The sequence below is a fragment of the Lycorma delicatula genome, chromosome 1 (assembly GCF_047948215.1).
Source record: "Lycorma delicatula isolate Av1 chromosome 1, ASM4794821v1, whole genome shotgun sequence".
NCBI classification, from domain to species: Eukaryota; Metazoa; Arthropoda; class Insecta; order Hemiptera; family Fulgoridae; genus Lycorma; species Lycorma delicatula.
In genome coordinates, this window is record NC_134455.1 from 144495485 (window position 1) to 144515808 (window position 20324).

General features: G+C 34.3%; 1 protein-coding gene across 1 annotated transcript in view; it reads left to right on the forward strand.

Annotated features, from left to right (window-relative positions):
• LOC142323520 (frizzled-4-like) overlaps nucleotides 1-15488 on the forward strand; it is a 100398-nt gene extending 84910 nt beyond the window's left edge. The window contains exon 3 of the mRNA XM_075363281.1: nucleotides 13586-15488. Within this exon, the coding sequence (XP_075219396.1) occupies nucleotides 13586-14193 (608 nt within the window). The 3' untranslated portion in view covers nucleotides 14194-15488. The remainder of the gene's footprint in view (nucleotides 1-13585) is intronic.
• The last annotated feature ends 4836 nt before the right edge of the window (nucleotides 15489-20324 follow it).

The following is a 20324-nucleotide window of genomic DNA, read 5'->3' on the forward strand; positions in this document are numbered from 1 at the left end:
TTCACAGAAATTAATACATTGTCGCCTAAACATGCAACAGAAATTTTATCCCCGTATTCCTAAGAAAGAGAGCGAGAACTAATGTATAATGGGAGTATTCGGTTTCAATCATAAAATGTCCATTCTGAGACAACATTCCTTCTTCGCTTGTTTTATCTAATGCTAAAAGTTTTTTTTTTTTGCTACGAAATTTATAATACAAGATGCTTTTCATCGAGATTATTTCAGTTATTTATATTTCGTACATCGTTTCGGTAGAGTTCATTGTAACAACTTTAAACAAAGTTTAATTGTGCTGAAAGTCCTCCACATTATTAACGGTAATGACTGATGTTTGTAAAACTGAGTAAAGCTGTGAAAAATCGACTATTACTTCAATGAGTAATGAGTTGGCATTAGTTTAACAGTAGTGTGTGATATAATGTGTTATAGTTTTATAAGAAATAGATGAAGAAAAAATGATTATTTTCTTAAAATTAACCTAAGATTAAACCTTACTTCACGAGCTAGCTTCAAACTATTGAAGTATTTCGGTAGTTTGGTTTTCTGTTAAAAGATCGATCAGCTTTAAACGGGCTTACTGCAGTAAACATCAAAACAGTTAATAAAAATTGTTATATTTGAAAATACCTTTTATAATCATATAAGGTTTCTCAACCTAGAACTAAATCCGGTGACTTTTACAGATCAAAGCACCAAAATTTCAGTCAAATAACAACGAGCTGGAACTTATTATTGTTTCCAAATTGATTTTCCGATCGAAATAGAGTCAACAGTACTTCAGCCATGCGACAAAAATACGTAGTTAAACCCATTGAAGAGTTGATTGTTTTTTGCGTAAAGAAACATTTTTCTGTCGCTTTTCAGTTTCCAATCAAATAATTCACAAGTTTTATTATTTAACTCTCTTTTAATATGCTACCCTTAAAAATAATCGGGTGCCCGAACTACAATTCTGATAAATACTTGTTAAAGATGGCATTTTATTTCTTTGTTTTCGGTATTGTAGATAGTAAAAATCTACTACGAAAAATATTAGCTCAGATTTTAAAGGAAATTTTCAAGGGGAATGGGCTTTTATTTTTCCTGATATTACCTACTCGTACCCGGCCAAGAGTGTTGACATCACTGATAGTTTAATGGTTTACGGGAAAATTACTTACTATTTAAACACTAGAAACTATTCTTATTAAAGAAATGACAGTGATTACTACAGTAGCAGTAGAAGAAACATAGACTTTTTTATAAACATAAATTTAAAAAAGTTAAATAAATACACAAATTTAAAAATATATGTATAAAGATCACAAACCTTATTACAAAATTAACAAAAAAGGATGTAATATTAATAAATATAATATTATATAAAATTAATAATATATAATATTAATATCTTAAATATAATATATTATAATTATGATATTATACTATCATAAATATAACATTTTAATAACCGGAAACCTTTTCTCCAAAGTCGTAAAAATGATTTGATAAAATTCGCATTCCATCGATTCAGCTTTAAAATAGTTTTACAGAAACGAACTCGCTCACTTATCGAGACGCATATTCCCGCTTCAGTGAGTAATGGTAAGGTGAAAACTATTGCACTGGACTAAGTGCTAGAAATCTAAGAATTCATTGTTTACCGATTTCAAAATGTTCCCAAAAGTTTTACGTAATCTATTTTACGGTATAATCTGATTTTCATTTAATGTTATTTATTTTAAATGAATTGATCGTTAAGTAAATCTGTATGATTTTTTTCTACAAGAACTGTCTTGTTTCCCAGGCCTACCTTTAGCATACTGGAACGATACAAAAATTTGTTCCATTCTCATTGACTTTCTGCAATTCATACAGTAATTTAAATGAATATGTTTCACGTTTTATTTAGTATCAACTTTGAAGATGTTAGAAGCTGAAATTTCCAAAAAAACTGCTGATAATGCATATATATTAATCATCTTTAACAAGAGCAAGATTATTAAATATTACGCACTTATAAATATTTACAACGTATGTTCTTAAAGTATGTGTGGCATTTTGAGAAATATTGTGAAGCAAAATTATTAAGCGAATTATGTACCGATTTAAAATAAAAAGTTTTAGCTGAGGGGCCAAATAAATTTGCAAAAAACAACAGCAATTACTCGTATATTTTCTAATTAATTTAATTAACTTTATTTAATTCTCTGCATTTTAAGGCGACTTTACGTTAGGTATAAGCACGAAACGAATATCGTGTACTTAGATAGTTAAATTCTAATACAGGCATGAGTTTGTTCCTTGCTAAAGGGTTCCTTTTCCCCGGTTCTGTTTTAGTATACATTAAAAATAAATTATGCTTAAAATGTTTATTCAACTTTTTTGCCGGTAACTGTTTACGTAAATGTTTAAAATGCAAAAAGTACGTGTTTATTAAGCTTATTTTTATTATATAAAACACGGTGTATTATTTTCATTATCCTAATAAGTTGGGCACATGCACTTGTATGCGTGTATAAACTAGAACTAGGAATACTTGCGCGCCCACACACACATATAGTATAAAAAATATACATATGTAAAACATAGTGACCCATCATTTGTGCAGGTGTACGATTTATCCCGTTTCAGCTTTTACCCAATAAATTTATTATCACATTATTTTATTAAAATTCATTAATCGCGTTTTGAAATAAATTTGGGGTTGTCACTAAAAGTCTGTATAACACTTTATGTATGCTAAAGAAGTAAATTAGCATAGAAAGCCAGAGTCGATGACGACGTCGTCGGTGCGATCAGGGGACAAAAGAATACTGGTGCGCCGGATTCTAGCCGAAGGCCGCCAGCTACTCAACTGCTCTGCTCAACAGGCTGTCTCTGTCCGATCTGGCAAGTTCACTCGGGTCGGACCTGATTATTATTCCTTTCAGTGTAACAATACTCTACACACACACGCGCGCATACACACACACACACACACACACACACACACACACACATACACACATAAACACATACGCATACGCACACAAAATCAATAGGACTGGGCTGCACAAAATAGCAAGCCTTCTATTTACATATCCACATTCTTGTAAACCCTTTTGTTACCTTCCTTTTACCGTCCTCCATCCTACAACAACCTATCGACTTCCATAGTCTGTATCTTCAGGCCCAAACAAAACATTGTTACCAGTCCGAAGTCGTTTATCATTGCAAGTATGTGTATTTTAAATAACGTAAACTTTGTTTCGCCGTATTTGTTACGGTCCGCCTTATATACTTGAAAATCAGGGTTATAAAATTTAGCTTTTAAAACTTTGAAGTTTTTCTATAATAAAATATCTTTATTTATAACATAAGACAGAATTAATAATAAAACATTACTATAGAATGATTTTATCTGCCTTAAATTGATTTCTTAGACAAAAGCAATTATTCTTCTTTTATTTTTAACAGATTTCAAAAAAGGAGGTTATCAATTCGACAATTTTTTTAATGTATATTACGCAATATCTCCGACTTAGTAAACCGATTTTGACAATGGTTTTTTAATTGAAAGATTATACTTTCGTAATAGTCCCCTATAAATTTTAACCAAATCTGATAATAAGCTTAGGAAAAATACAAAAAAAAACCGAACGGCTCGACACGATTGGCCACTGACCTCTAGCACAGTACAATAGGAGGAGATTTTATAAAATTAAAATAAAAACCGACTTCAACAAATAATAGTACTAAAAAGTAACAAATAATTATATTTTTATTTATTAACTATAGTAAAAATTATTTACAACAAATAACAACTAATTATGCTGGGTCGTAATCAGCTGGGTCAGCTGATTACGATCAAATACACATGAGAATACCTCACTTTACATTGTATTAAAACTAACAACTAGCGTTATCTATCATTGCAGAGTACTAGTAAAACAAAGTACGTAAAACGACAGAACATTATGACAAAAAACGAATTAAAACCGAACAAAAAGTTTTTTTTGCAGAATTCCTTTATTTAATTACAATTAGCTACTACAATGAAGGTATAAATAAGTAGTATGACTGACCATCACGTAACATATGACCACCCTAAAGTAATCCTAAAGTAATAAAAAAAACAATAGTATAACATAACATAACAAACAAACAATAGTATAGCATAAATAACACTTGATAGTGCCTTTGAATGTCCAGTCAACATTAACATTAAAACAACAAAGTAAATAATTTTAAACAGAACAGTAAACGAAACAGTAACTTTGAAACAGCCAAGAATCAGTAAATGTGAGCACTAAGCCGCCAAACCAGATCATCATAACGGGCCATCAACAAGATCAAGCACACGGAGCCATTTTAGTCTCCTAACGTCCACGCTCTTTTCTAGCAGATTCGGAGTGAGATGGTTAATATGCTTATCCAACCTGGACACATACCTTAAAACTAGACGTCCAATTTCCTCTCGAACGTATGGAATGCCTACGTAATCGTGGATCTCAGCATTCCTCGCGAACCACGGCGCGTGGGTTACGTTCCGTAAAAGTTTATTCTGAAACCGTTGAATGACCTCCGCGTTGCTGTTACTGGCCGTTATCCAGAGTTCAATCCCGTACGTCCATATCGGTTTCAAAGAAAGCCTTGCGGAGCAGAATCTTGTTGGACAAAGAGAGTTGTGATCTTGTACCCAACACCCAGTACATCTTAAGCTGAATTTCAAGCAACTTCCTCTTCTCCCTAATATGATCCCTCCACGTCAAACGGCGATCAAGGTAAAAGCCCAGATACTGTACCGTACTGACTCGAGATATTCTGACACCATTTAACTGAACCGCAGGCCAATCTTCCCTCCTTATCGTGAAGGTCACTTGGCTGGACTTCGCCGGATTAACCTTTATCCTGTATGAACGCAACCAAACGTTGATGGCATTCATTGCAAATTGCAATTCTCTGAGGCAGTAGTAGGGCTATCGTCAACCACCAAGATCGCTATGTCACCTGCGTACGACGCAACCGTGATATTGGCTAGAGTAAGCAGGTCAGAAGTATAGACCAGGAACAGAACCGGCTCCAGAACTGAGTCTGCGGAACCCCCGAGGTGTTATCGAAAAACGTTGACATCTCTTGATTGTAATTAACACGCGAGAAGCGACCATCTAGATAGCTGCGTAGAATTAAAAAGTACGGTTGTGGTAGGCACGATTTCAGTTTGAAAAGAAAACGTGGTATCCAAACTTTGTTAAATGCCTGCTCTAAATCCAAAAAGGCTGCCGAGCAATATTGTTTCTCTTCTAGACACCTGACGATAACACCGGTCATTCTATGGGCATGTTCCACAGTCGAGTAACCACCCCTAAAGCCGAATTGATGATCGGATATCACTCCTTCACTTTCCAACACTGGCCACAGTCTGCACAGGAACAGGTTCTCAAAAATCTTGGGTGAAACCGGTAGCAGGCTTATACGCCTGTACGAAGACATCTCCTGCGAAGGTTTCCCATGTTTCAAGACCATCGTTATTTGCGACCCTTTCCGTTCCGAACGGTAGTGAGTTGTCCTAAGGATTGCATTAAAGAGGTCCTGTATGTAAGAAACAGCCCGTGATGGTAGTGAAGATATCATCTCATGCATAATGCAGTCAAACCCGGAGCCTTCCGTATGCACCCCATCCTCTTCACCTCTTGTGCTATTTCCACCTTTGAGAAGGGCTTCAAAGGGAGACAAAAAGGAATCGGACTATTTAAGAACTCACTAACTTCTCCTCGATACTACCGTGCGGCCGAAACACTTTCCCTAAGTGCTCAGAGAACAACTTGGCCTTTGGGCTGTTGTCACAGGCTCACCCATCAGCCGTCTTCAACGGCGGGAAAGAGATTGGCGGCCGCTTTAATTTCCTCGTCACCTTCCACAAAGAATGATCGTCCCTTCTCAGAAGAGGTAGACCCTCAACATACTCCTTGAACGACTCATTCGAGGCGGGGGGCCGCCTCGTTCATCGCCGTCCTGTCCTCAGGTCTCCCGAACCGCTGCCACCTCCTTCTAAACGTTCTCTTTGTTCTAACCAAGTCCATAACTTCCTTGGATAGTCCTTATTTCTTTGTATTCTGTCTACCTCCAACGGAGTAGAGCGCCACGCCGCCTCCTGCATGAAATCGGTTAAGCAGCTGGTAGCTATGTCCACGTCTTCAGCGCACTTCAGCGCCACATCGAAAGGTAGCTTCTCCTCAATCCAACTTCTATACGACTCCCGGACCATCCGAATGTTGTGAAGGAACAGTGAACCTCTCTTCCTCACGACCACCGTACTAATCTCAAAAGAACAGGTGAGTGATCTCACATGGAGTCGTAGCTGTTCTTCACGTCAGTATAAAAAGGCGACACCCCCTGAACTGACTTAAAAATCCAGCAAGTCAGGAATCTTCGTTGGATCCGAAGGCCAATAGGTCGGTTGAAGTCCAGAGAAGGTGCAGCCGCATCCTTTCAACAGACACCTTTAGGGACCTTCGACGTGTAGTCGTAAGCCGAGATCCCCAGAATACGTTCTTCGCGTTCTAGTCACCTCTTGCAATGAACCGGCACCCAAGTGTGTCAAAGTACACACAAAGCATTTTACTGGTATGTTACGACGAGAGGCACAATAGATTGCTGATAGTTTCAGAGGCTCTAACCAGTCCAAGATCTCAATCGAGGTCGTCTGAATGTGGGTGGTGCTGAACGGAGGTATCTGATTGTGCTGTAGCCCATTTCTTACCACAATCGCAGTACCCCCATGCGCCCTTCCATCAGAGTGGTTGGTTGTGTGTACTGAACAGCCCCTAATTCTCAAATAGTTCCTATCAGTAAAATAAGTATCCGAAATAAGAACGACATCTAGCAGCTCGCAGAAGATCAACGTCTCCAGTTCCTCCCTGCAATTCATTACACCATTAATGCTCCATACAGCGAGTTTCAAATAATTCCTCATCAACAAAGTTTAGAAATCACCTTCGTCAGCAGACCCAGGAGGTTCCCAATCTGTTGAACCAATAACTTAACGTTACTCGCTAGCTTCTCAAACTTATCCATGTAACTGAAGCCTTATTATCGGTTCCGTCACTGCCACAGCGACGGTTGACCTAAAGACGGGAAATCATAGCCTGGATCTTACAATTTGCCTCTCAAACCCTCGGACCTTGCAGAAGCGTGCTTCGGAACATAACTCATCCTCCTATTCTCTTTCCTTTCAAGAATGTCCTTATAGACTCTGCAACCTTTATCATTTGTAGGATGATTTTCATGGCATAAAGTAAAAATCGCCGGTGCTCCTACCTACCTTCTGGCAATCGGCGGTCCTTTCTTCCCCTGAACACGTCACACACCGTTACGGCTTAATTCTATTATTTTTAGTGTGACCGTACTCTTCAGATCAGATTATTTTTGCGAACAATACGAATTATATTTTTGTAGCTCTCAATATCCTTCGACTGTAGCCGAGGTTGTTTTCTGTTTATTATTCTCATCAATACACGTTTGTGTATTCCGTCTTGTTCACCACCGATTCCAACAACTCATGCAGCTTTGCGATATCCGAAATACCATGCAATACTATCAGAGGCGACTTAACCTCTTCCTTTTGTGAAGGAGCACCGTCAGTTTCCTCCACCGGTAGACCATCAAATTTATTCAAGAAAGATATGTCAGTCCCAGGACTCGTGTCAGGTACCGGCAACATGCGTAAAACCGGCACTTTTTACAATGGCGGGGGAACCGGAATCGAGTCCGTAATATCAGAGTCACTACAATTAACCGAAAAACCACTCATATTTTCGACGATCTCATCCGTTATTAATTTTCTCCGCGATAACTTCCGTGGATCCCGGTTGAAGTAATTGAATGGGCCACGTTTTATATTCACCGGGGTATTATTGTTTACAGCCTCCAAGCTGCCATCCGCTGAGTGGTTGTCTTGCGGAACAGCTGGAAACTGGTCCGGTTCATAGCAACGTCGCGACCACTAGGTTATGTAGCCTAGCTTAGGTCTATAACTAAAAATAATTAAAAAAAAGACTTATAAATAAAGAAAAATACAAACCTGAGGAAAAAAAACGCTTAACACAACTAACAGAACAAAGTAAATTCAAACTAACACACAACAAAAAAAAAATTTAAATAATTATCTCTAATGAGGAGCGACTTATAAATATATCCAATCATATGATTCTAACAAAACGTTGGCATCGGAATATTCCGACAAAGGTCCTAATCATGCACGTCGGCCATGACGGTACTGTCGAGTAGAAACTCTGAACATGTAGTTAATAAAGAGCTTTGCTGAACGATAAGATAATATAGATGGCTGTTGAAGTAAAATTTGTGCGCCTTTTTTTGCCAAGAGATCGGCCTGCTGGTTTCCATATATACCTACATGAGATGGATTCCACTGAAAATCACCTCCTTTCCTGCAACTTGTAGCTGTCTAATCGAGGCCCGTATATCTACTTTAATCGAAAAATTAAAAGTAGAGATAAATTTATCATTTAAATTAAATTTTGTATTTACTACACACATTACATCCTAATATACATAATTTGTATAAAATATTACATGCTAACAATAGCTGAGGGTGGACTTATTAAAAAAACCAATACTATTTACTATTAAACGCTTTCATAGCTTCGGAAAGAGGTATTAACGTTTTCATTTAACAGGACTGACCGACCTTATTATTGTGACGAGCTTCAGTTTGATTAGACAAATTTAAATACTAAACCCAACTCTTCTTCGACGATCAGATGATCTAAAATATATGGTCTGCAGTAATATTTTTTGCTGAGTTTTCTTTTATCTATGTTTGCAAATGAATTAAATAATAATAAATAACTTTTTTCTAACTTATTAAATTCTTACGATAATGTCCTAACGTCGTATCAAATAATTAAATATTAAAGAATAAACATAATAATGTTTACGTAAGACAAAAAGCGGTTAGTATTGATTTGAATTTAATTATTAACGCTCAGCTTGTGTAAAATAGAAAATTAAACCGATCGGTAATAGAATAAAATCAAATAAATAATTATTATATATGTTTCAAATGTTTTCCTGCAATAAAACGTTCTACACGGAGATTTTATTAACAATTTTTACAGGAAAGTTGTTTCTAAGTTACTTATTGTTATCATCATTTATTACATTCTTTCAATTTGGGATGCAGTTAATAAAACTGTAAAAAAAATTAAGAAATATAAATTACCAATGGAATACCTTTGGGTGATTCCATTATTTCCTTTTTAACTATTAATCATGAAGATTCTATTTTATCTCTCGTATTTAAGCGCCCTTATATTTTAACCGGCTTACTTTCCGGCTTTCCCATTGTTATACTAAACAATTTACTGTACATTTATAATATATATTTTTTTTTTACAATTTAAGTTAATAAATTTTTAGAAATCCTCGTAGTTGTGTTTAATCGTTTTTAAAAATATTTATTGGAAACAAAGTAGATTTTTTCTTTAAAAAAAATAAGATCACCGACAGGGTTAAATAAACTTTCAATAATTTTTCTGAATATATTTATAGCAATTTTATCAGTCTGTATTGCTTACGCAACTTTTTATCATCTGATTTATGTAGTTTTTTTTACAAAAACACCAGTTTCCAAGTCTAAAAATAGCATATGCTTGTTTTGGCTGTATTCCTTTCTGCTGTATCATTTTAATTAACCTATCCTTTATTCCATCAAATCTTGTGGAGTTAAAATCGCTTAATGATTTAATTATTCTGTCTACATCTTTATTATCTACTGGATAAAGAAATGATGAATTATCTAAATATTTATAGGAAAATTGTTGCCTAGGTTAGTTATCGTGATTCATTGTTTTCTTTTAAACTTTGTTTATATTTTGGTACTACTTTTCTTATAAATATTTACTTAATTAGTTTCCAATCTCTAACTATTAAGTCATTTATTTATTTATTAATTTTTAATTTTCATTACGTAATAATGGATTTATAACATTGAATGAATTCGATGATATTATATTGTTGAATAAAATTATAAAATGTTGTGGGTTGTGTAACTCTAATTTTTTACAAAATCGGCTTATACTTATATTTGAACCGTTATTTTTTTCAGGATGTTCTTTATCCTAAATTAGCCTGATTCTAGATCATCTTGATAGCAAAATACTAGACAGTACCGAGAAGAATAGTTGGTCACATCTGAGAAAAGTTGATTTTTTTCTACGAAACATCTATCTTTTGAGGATAGATGAGAGCAGTCCCATTGAATGATTATCAAAAGCCGTAGCTTTAAATGTGTGCATATGCATTTCCTATATTTCCCATATGTATGGTCATATTGCATTACCAATTGGTCTAGTGGTAAACTCGTCATCGCAAAACAGCTAATTTCGAAGTCGAGAGTTCTAAGGTTCAAATCTTCTAGTAAAGGCAGTTACTTTTATAGGGATTTAAATATTAGATCGTGGATACCAGTGTTCTTTGGTTGTTGGGTTTCAATTAACCACACACCTCAGGAATGGTTGACCTGAGACTGTACAAGACTATACTTCTTTTACATTTATACACATCATCCTCTAAGTAAGTAATGCCTTACGGTAGTTCAGGAGGCTAAACAGAAAAAGAAAGAGGTTGTATTGCATTGAGCATTCCGTACATTTTAGCAACGTAATCTTGCATTGTTCGTGAGATTTCCCGACCGCAATGAAAATCCACTAAATTTATAAAATTCCTACTACCACGAAGTGAGTCTCGAAAACAGAAAATCCTACGGCCGTGAGAGGCATTTGAGAAATGAACTCTGGCCAAATTTCAGCTTTTTCTGTCTAGCTTCCAGAACCATCATAAGGTATTACTTCAGAGGATGAATGAGGATGATATTGTATAAATGTAAATGAAGTACAGTCTTTTACAGTCTCAGGTCGATCATTCCTGAGATGTGTGGTTAATTGAAACCCAACACCAAAGAACACCGGTATCCACGATCTAGTATTCAAGTCCATATATAACTGCCTATATGGCAGCTAAATTTTATATTCTGGCCTCAGCTAAAGCCCGAAACCGTTATTTACGATTTTTTATTAAAAATCTGATATGGAAAACACATGACTTCCCTGTACGCCTATTAAATTAAATTTACACATTTCTTTTTTTTTAAATAAAAAGTACACAAAATTTTATTTCATTAAAAACTGATATTTTTAATTTTTTGTTGTTATTGAATTATTATTTATCGTAAAAGTTTTTTTTACAATGAGAGGTTAATAATTAATAATAAATTAATGTATTTAAATTTTAAAGAATAATGTATATGAATTCGGATTCAAACCGATGTGCCTCCCCTTATAAGATCCAAATATTACATTAATTAAAATTTCATTTGGCTATAACTCTGGAACCAATGAAAATAAGTACCACTTATGATATATCATCGAAAAGCTCTCAATGAGGGCTTATTACTGCAGTTAAGAAAAAGTCCAAAATCCAATTTTTTTTGGATTTGAACTTTTTTGGATACTTTTGGTTCAGTCAATTGCAATCAAAAGGGGAGGTGTACAACTACATGCTACAACCGTCCTAAATCCAAAATTTCAACATTCTACGGCTAATCGTTTTTGTGTTATGTAAGATACATACACACATACGTACGTACAGATGTCACGCCGAAACTAGTCAAAATGGATTGAAGAATGGTCAAAATGGTTATTTCTGTCGAAATCTGTAAACCGAAATTTTTCGCGATCACAATACTTCCTTTGAGACTATCGCATGAAAATAAACAAGAACAAAACGAAAGTAATGAAATGTAGCAGAAATAACGAAGATGAAAATAGGAGGAGAAAAGATTATGGAGGTAGAAGAATTTTGTTATTTGGGAAGTAGAATTACTAAAGATGGACGAACCAGGAACGATATAAAATGCCGAATAGCACAGGCGAAACGAGCCTTCAGTAAGAAATATGATTTGTTTACATCAAAAATTAATTTAAACATCAGGAAAAGAGCGTATCTTTATATGGAATTGAAACTTGTACTATCGGAGTACCTGAGAAGAAGAGATTAAAAGCTTTTGAAACGCGATACTGTAGGAGAATGTTAAAAATCATATGGGTGGATAAAGTGACAAATGAAGAGGTGTTGTGGCAAATAGATGAAGAAAGAAGCATTTGGAAAAATATAGTTAAAAGAAGAGACAGATTTATAGGCCACATACTAAGGCATCCTGGAATAGTTGCTTTAATATTGGAGAGACAGGTAGAAGGAAAAAATTGTGTAGGCAGGCAACGTTTGGAATATGTAAAACAAATTGTTAGAGATGTAGGATGTAGGGGGTATACCGAAATGAAATGACTAGCACTAGATAGGGAATCTTGGAGAGCTGCATCAAACCAGTCAAGTGACTGAAGACAAGAAAAAAAAATACTTCCTTTACTTCGAACAAGAAAGTAAAAGTATAATAACTTCTTAATTTCAGCTTTCTCCTTCAGTCAATGCCAAGTTGAAACCATCACTAACAATTTCAAATAATAATTTTCACTCAAAAATGATCCTTGGTAGATTTCACTTTAGTATATTTGTCAACCTAAGTGGATTAATGGTAGTGCATCTGTTTTTCATCCAGAAGGTTCCAGATTTAAATCCAGTCAGAATCAGCAATTCCCACATGCTGTCATCGTATTCTGCTTTCTACTCCTGCACAAAAGTTCAAGCTTATGTAAAGAACAAAATTGTCATAAAAAACAGTCGTAGAGTATCACATTTCATATGTGATACTCATACAATATGATTTTAGTTTTATAGCTAAGATTCATTCTTGTCGATTCTCAGACAAAACAATAATGATCTCTATGGTTTGTATAACAACCCCTTCCAAGATACCCGATTGTAGAAACGTTTTGATTCAAGAGAAGAGCTCAAACCAAATTTTATCCCAATTTAACAACTTGAATCTCAATCTCCATTATTTGATTATACCAGAGAAAAATAGTATTTGCCTTCTTGTTTTTACCCCTGCTACTGAAATTTGAGTACTGCAATATTCAGTGTTAATATACACAGTATAGCAGCTTACTAACATGGTGATTGTAGCATTCATTTTATCATTTTATTTATTAATAATAAATTATCCTCAGTGTCAGAGTAAAAAGATAATACATTCGTATTATTTTTTTTTAAATTAAGGTTTAATGATAAGCTTATTTGTTTCAAGTATTTATGAAGGATATTTATGAAAGATTTTTTAGGATTTTTATATTTTTATAAAGGATATTTATATTTTTAGGAGAATTGTTTCCTGGCATTTCATATTCAATCTTAATTTAAGAAGGAACACCTTTATTTTGGGATGGATTATGTAAGTCGCACTATAAGTAATTACACTGGTGTATCACAAGGCAGTTTGTTATTTATGAGTAATATTCATTAAACTGAAATCCATTATGGTTATGACAGTTCATAATTATACTTACGCAAATCATAGTTATATACATTCAGTGCATCATTTGTATAAGATTTTAAACATAACAGACATTTGTATATAAGTACACAGAAATTTATTAAATAAATAAATCAACTGATGACAAATTTTCTTTTCTGATTGTTTCAGGAACATGTTACGTGGGAAATCAAGATACAACATCATTGTTAGAGTTTATCATAGTGCCCCAGTTGATATGTTTGATTCTGGTAATATCGGTTTTAGTATTAGGGTTATTAACTGGTCTTGGTAGTGATAACCTACATTTCAGATGGATTACTGTTCTTGCCATATTTTATGTGATACCTACTACTTGTGTTATCACAACATTGTTATATGAATATATGTACCGAGATGAATGGATAATAGCCGTCCCACCTTCACCAGTTCCAGTATTGCAACCACGCGCTATGATTTGGGTATTTTTATTACGTGTAACTATGTCATCGATATTAGGTGTAATAATCGGTCTGTGGATATGTTTAGCAAAATCAAAATCCTGGAATAATTTATTATGGTCTATTGATACAAGACATAAACATCATCAGCCACCACAACAACATCAACTAACGCAACAGCAATTTCAGCAAAAACAAAATGTACAACAGAAATTTAAACAAATTAAAACAAGTAATAAAGAAAATGCAGTTCAGTATTATCATCAAACACCTCCTAGACTTCATAAAGGTAGAAAGCACAGAAAGTATAATAATAATGGTAATGAGACACTGGTATAATAAAAATTATATCATTACTCTTTTTATTAATTTTATTTTAATACTGGCCGTGTATAGAGAAATCTTCTGAATACATTTTATTTAGAAACATAACAGATACTGAGATTTGTATAGGAATTCATTTGTATAGGATCTGATTGCTAAATGTAATATTACTAAAGATTTGCACTTATTTTATTAGTTTTTAGTATAAAAAAGGAATAAGAGTTCCCTTAAATATCTTTCATTTTTTTTCTCTCAAGTTAAACATTTTTTTTTAAGTGAGAAGTGGGTTGTTTGTATTGATAGGTTGTGTCATTCAAAAATGAATGACATAATTATATAAAAAAACGTTGTGGTAAGATTTTTATGTTATATTCATGCATATCTGCTGAATGTATACATGTAGGACACATGCATTATTTATAATGCAAGTAAATATGCCTTCAACTGTTTCTTTATTCTTTATTTCTAGATATCTTCTACAGCATATTCGAAAGATATGTGTACTACCTTAACTTAGACACATCTGTGTATCCCAAAACTTTTTCATTTAGTAGCTAAATTATATCTATGTAGCTATAACTTTGATAGATTTTTACACATTTTTTTTAACTGTTGAACAAAACGTTGCCTCCTATTGAGTATAGACATAAACGTAAAATACATTATATCAGGGGTCAGATGAAGGTTACATGGATAGATTGAATGTTCTTATTTAATATTTAAGAGAAGACTGGTTCATCTTTTAAAGGGCTAAATGGAAAAAGTAGCAAGTAGTTTTATGGAGCAAACCTCTAGAAGCTAGGAAGGCTAGGATTGATATTCAGAATATTTAATTACTATGGTTCTATTTACAGTTTCAATATACTACATAATGGCTTTATTCCACCTAAAATAAATACCATATACAACAATACCAAATAAATTCATTTATTTATTATGTTCCAAAAATACATATCTATTACTTATTAAAAAATCTGAGAAGAAAATATGATGAAATTTATCATTGTGATTTAGACTACTACACAGGTGTAGATTTGTTATTTCTACTTGTATTGATCAGTGAAATTAGAATGAATTCTTGTTGAATAATTTATAGTTCTTTTATGTTTGCTGATTATGTAAATAATAATTAAACTTGAAGGATTTCAGAAGACTTCTCTTGCTGTATTTCTGAATAATTAAGTGCCACATATAATACTAGTCACATTATCCCTCTTCAACCATAATAGTAATTTGAAATTTGTATATATGTATTCTTAGTATTTATTTAATATTTAACAATTAAAACAGATAAAAATAATAATATTAAGTAAAACTATACCATAATATATTCGAACTCTTTAGTATTGTGTTATAGTAGAAATGTATTATTTTTACTTCTAGGATGATTATAATTTATTCACATACTGTAGTTTTTTATTGCCTAGTTTTAAGTTACTTATGTATATTTGTAAATATTTTTCATTCTTTTTTTAAGAATATTCCATTTATTTCCTAAGAAATTAAATAGTAATCTATTTTTTTAATTTATTTGAATTTAATTTATTTATATACCTGCCCACATACACAGATATAGAAAATTACCTTGCGTGTAATAGAGAATTTTTCTCTGAAAGTTTAAATTTATTTACATGAATTGTAGTGTAGTAATTTTTTAGAAGAGTGGTAAAATTATTTACAAACTTTTTTATATAAAAGGGTTCTTATTATCATTTATTATTCACTTTGTTTTAAAAACTTATTCTCTTTCGAGGACATCATTTTTATGTCAAGAATTTCAAGCAGTTTGCGAATTTCCAAGGTGAATGCACTCATAATTTAGCTTACTACCATTCACGCAGATGATTTTTGAAAATTCAAAGATTAAAAATAAACTTAAATGTTTGAAATTATGAACTCAGTCATCTAAACGTTGAAAAATTTGTTAGGAAGCCCAGTAATTTATTTTCTACTAATGGCAGATTCCCAAGAATTAAATTTTGTTTTATGTCAGTGGTATTATTTGTTTATACAGTTTTGTTTTGATGATTTTTGAGTAGGATAAGAGAGACAAGCAAAACTGCTGATAAAATGGCAATAATTCATGGTGTGTTTGATGAATTAAGAAGAAAAGTGAAAATTGCTGAGGTCTATCCTACCACTACATAAATGCTGTGGAATCTATCACATTGAACTTGTTATTTGTAAATACCATCCAAACTAAAAAATATAGGTAAAAGTTTTTCCACTCTGTAATGCAAAGATACAAATAAATTACACTGTCAAAGTGCAATTTTGACAATATGAAAATGGAAATCATTTCCAAAAGTGGAATTTTATGTTGGAAAAAACTGGACGACTTGTTTTCTGTAAGTAATATTACTATAGATGTCATAAGTAGCATGGGCTCAGTAAAATTATTCCTATCGATAACTGGTTTGTACTTAATATACAAGGGTTATTTTTTTTCAAGGTCCAATCGTCACGAAATTAAAGCCACAGTGAAAATAAAAAATTTTTTATTTGTAACAAGTACTTACATAGTTACGCTATTTCTCTACATAGTCGCCACTCCAATTTAGACATTTGTCGTAGCGTAGTACCAACTTTCCAATACTCTCGTCATAGAACGGAGCCACCTGTGTTATCAGCCATGTTTCTACGCTGGTCTGCAGGTTGATGTCTGTGCCAAAATGTTGTCCTCCTAGCCAGCGTTTCATGTGAGCAAAGAGGTGAATATCGGATGGAGCCAAGTCCGGGCTTTATAGTGGGTGATCAAACATTTCCCAACGAAAACGCTGCAGGAGCTTCTTTGTTACAGCTGCAGTGTGCGGCCGAGCATTGTCATGGAGAAAGAGAATACCTGATGACAACATTCCTCTCCGCTTATTCTGAATTGCCCTTCGTAGACATTGAAGAGTCACGCAGTATGAGGCTGCAGTGATGGTCATGCCACGTTCCTTGAATTCCACCAAGAGAACACCATTCCAGTCCCAGAACACAGTAGCCATACACTTTCTGTTGGGGAAGGTTCGCTTGAAATTCTTTGGTTTACTGGGAGAATGAGAATGCATCCACTGTTTGAATTGTTCTTTTGTTTCTTCAGTTTCAAAATGGATCTATGTCTCGTCCCCTATGACAATTTTGTTCAAAAAATCTTCTCCTTCATTGTGGTAGCGCTGGAGAAACGTTAGACAGCATCTTGGGAACCCATCTCGCACACAGTTTGCGGTACTGAAGTCTCTCACTCACAATGGTGTAGAGAGCTGACCTTGAAATTTCAGGAAACGAATCACTCAGTACAGAAATTGTGAACCGACGATTTTCTCGAATTGCCTCATCCACTTGCTCAACGAGATCATCGGTTGACACTCGCTTCCTTCCCTAATCGCCTGCATCATGAACATCTGTACGTCCTGCACCATTGTCGCACTTTGCTGTCACTCATTGAAGTTTCACCGTACACATTACTTATTCGTCGATGAATTTCAGCTGCATTACACCCCTCAGCTAAAGAAATCGAATTACCGCACGCACTTCATACTTTGCAGGAGATTCTATTGTTGTAGACATGTTTACGTGCTAGCTGCGTGTTCAGAACTAAATGAAGTGACGCGACGTGATTGAAGGCCATACTAGAGACGCTGCGCAGCACATATGCTCAAAGGTTCATCCGATTTTTGCGCGGGTTTTTATTTCGCAACCGATCAGACCTTGAAAAAAAATAACCCTCGTACTAAGGAGTATAATATTGTACTTAAAATTACTCATCTTTGACCGATCAGATAATAATAGAAATCAACATTACTTTCTTTAATTTTCACTATTATTTGTGTGTGTGTATGTATATATATATATATATATATATATATATACACGAAACATATTCATAAAATAATAGCCGATTTGTCATTAAAAAAAAATTAACTCGTGAGAAAAGATTTTTACTTACAGTTTTAGTTTACTACATATCTACTTCACTTTTCCACATAATCGCCATTCAGTTCTAAGCACTTTTCGTAAGCAGCACCAGTTTCTTTAACCTCTCTACATAGAAGTTCGCCGCCTCGAAATTGAACCGGTTGACATCACTAGTCTTGAGTTCCTCGTCATTTTCAAACCGTTGTCCACCAAGCTACTTTTTCAAATGCAAGAGGAGGAAGTAGTCGCTAGGTGCAAGACCGGGACTGTATGGAGGGTGGTCAAAAAGTTCCCAACGAAAATCTTGAATCTTTTTCTTGGTTAAGGCAGTGGTGTAAGGACGCGCGTTGTGAATGTTGGATTACGCCGGACGACAGTTTCCCGCGTCGTCGATTTTGAATCACACGTCTCAGTTTGGTGAGCGTTTCGCAGTACACATCAGCTGTAATTGTTGATCCAAGTTCCATGAAATCAACCAAAATGACACTCTTTTAGTGTCAAAAACGATAGCCAACATTTGTCGACTCGAGTACGGAGATTGCTTAAACTTTTTTTCAGTTTTGGGGAACTTGAATGGCGCCACTGCATTGATTTTATTTCTGCGTTGGTGTAGGATATCCACGTCTCGTCGCCCGTAACAATGTGGGAATACAAATCATCTCCGTCTTGTCGATAGCGATATAAAAATGCTCGTCCACTGCACATTCTTTGCTCGTTGTGTTGGTCGGTGAGCATTTTCGGTACCCACCTTGCACACAATTTGTGGTATCCGAGCTTTTCTGTGACAATCGTGTAGATAGAGATGCGTCCAACATGCGAAAATTCATCATCCAGAGCACTAATCGTCAATCGCCGATCACACCGTAGTTTTCGGTTCGCTTGTTCAACGATTTCGTCGGTCTGAATACTAGACCTGCCACTCCGCTCTTCGTCATTCACATTTTTAAAGTCTCGACACCATTGTCTAACCTTTCTTTCACTCATTATTGTAGGTCCATACACTAGGCACAATTCCCGATGAATTTCAGCAGCTGAAAATCCTTTTGCAACAAAAATCGAATCACAGCGCGCACTTCACAACTGGCGGGAGAAACGATTGCTGCGGACATTGAGATCTGCATTCACCGGCAGGCAAACGACTATAAAATCAAAACAACTGCAGTGGCTTCGTAAATAGACGATAAATGGCCCAGCATGCGTGAAACTGTGTTCAGACCCGCTAATATTTAAATATTAACCGACGGCCCTTACTTTATGAATATGCCTCGTATGTATGTATATATATATAAGGGTATTCGGTAGGATTCTACTAAACTTAATATTTCTCACTTAAAAATAACGAAAAAAGTTCTAATAAACATGAATCCGAAAACGCTTTATTACATACAATCCTTGTGAAACCATTAAAACTAATTTCCAGCATGTTTTTAAATGTCTGGTGTGAAATAATAGGAAATGCTCTCATTGGACCTCACATTTTTAATGGTAGACTCTCAGATAATGGTTACCTGAACTTTCTTCAACATTAGCTGTCGATGCTTTTAGAGAATGTTCCACTTAGTACAAGAATTGATATGTATTTTCAATACGACGGTACACCAGCCCATTTTTATGGTCCTGTTGTTCATTATCTAAATAAAACATTTCCTGACCGCTGGATTGGTCAAGGTGGTCCTCAAATATGGCCAGCTAGATCACCTGATATGAATCCCTTGGCTTTCTTTTTGTGGGGATATATGACAGCATTAGTGTATGCACAAAAATCAGAAAAAGCAAATGAACATTTACAAAGAAACACGTGGGCCATTGAAGAATCAAAAACAACACAAGAATGCTAGAAAATGCTATCTCATTTGTAACTTGTCGTGCTGAAATGTGTATTCAGGTTGATGGAAGACATTTTGAACAGTTGCTGTAATAAAAGAATAACTTATGCTATTTTATTTGGTTTTAGAAGTTTGGTTTGTTTTTATACAATTTTATCCATAATAGAAGGCTGTTTGCTTTAGTCTAAAATTGTAATTCAGTATTTTCCATACTGGTATAGCATTAAAGAAAATATTATTTTCTTGCACTTTTATTGACTTTAACATCAATTTTCTCAGAGTTAAATTCTCTATCAATTTAATCAATAAGTTTTATTTGTTTTTGACAATTTAACAAAGCTATCTTACACCAAAGCTAAAAAAAAGCTTTTCAACTCAATTTTTTTGTTTATTACACTCTTTGCTTAGAAAATAATGGGA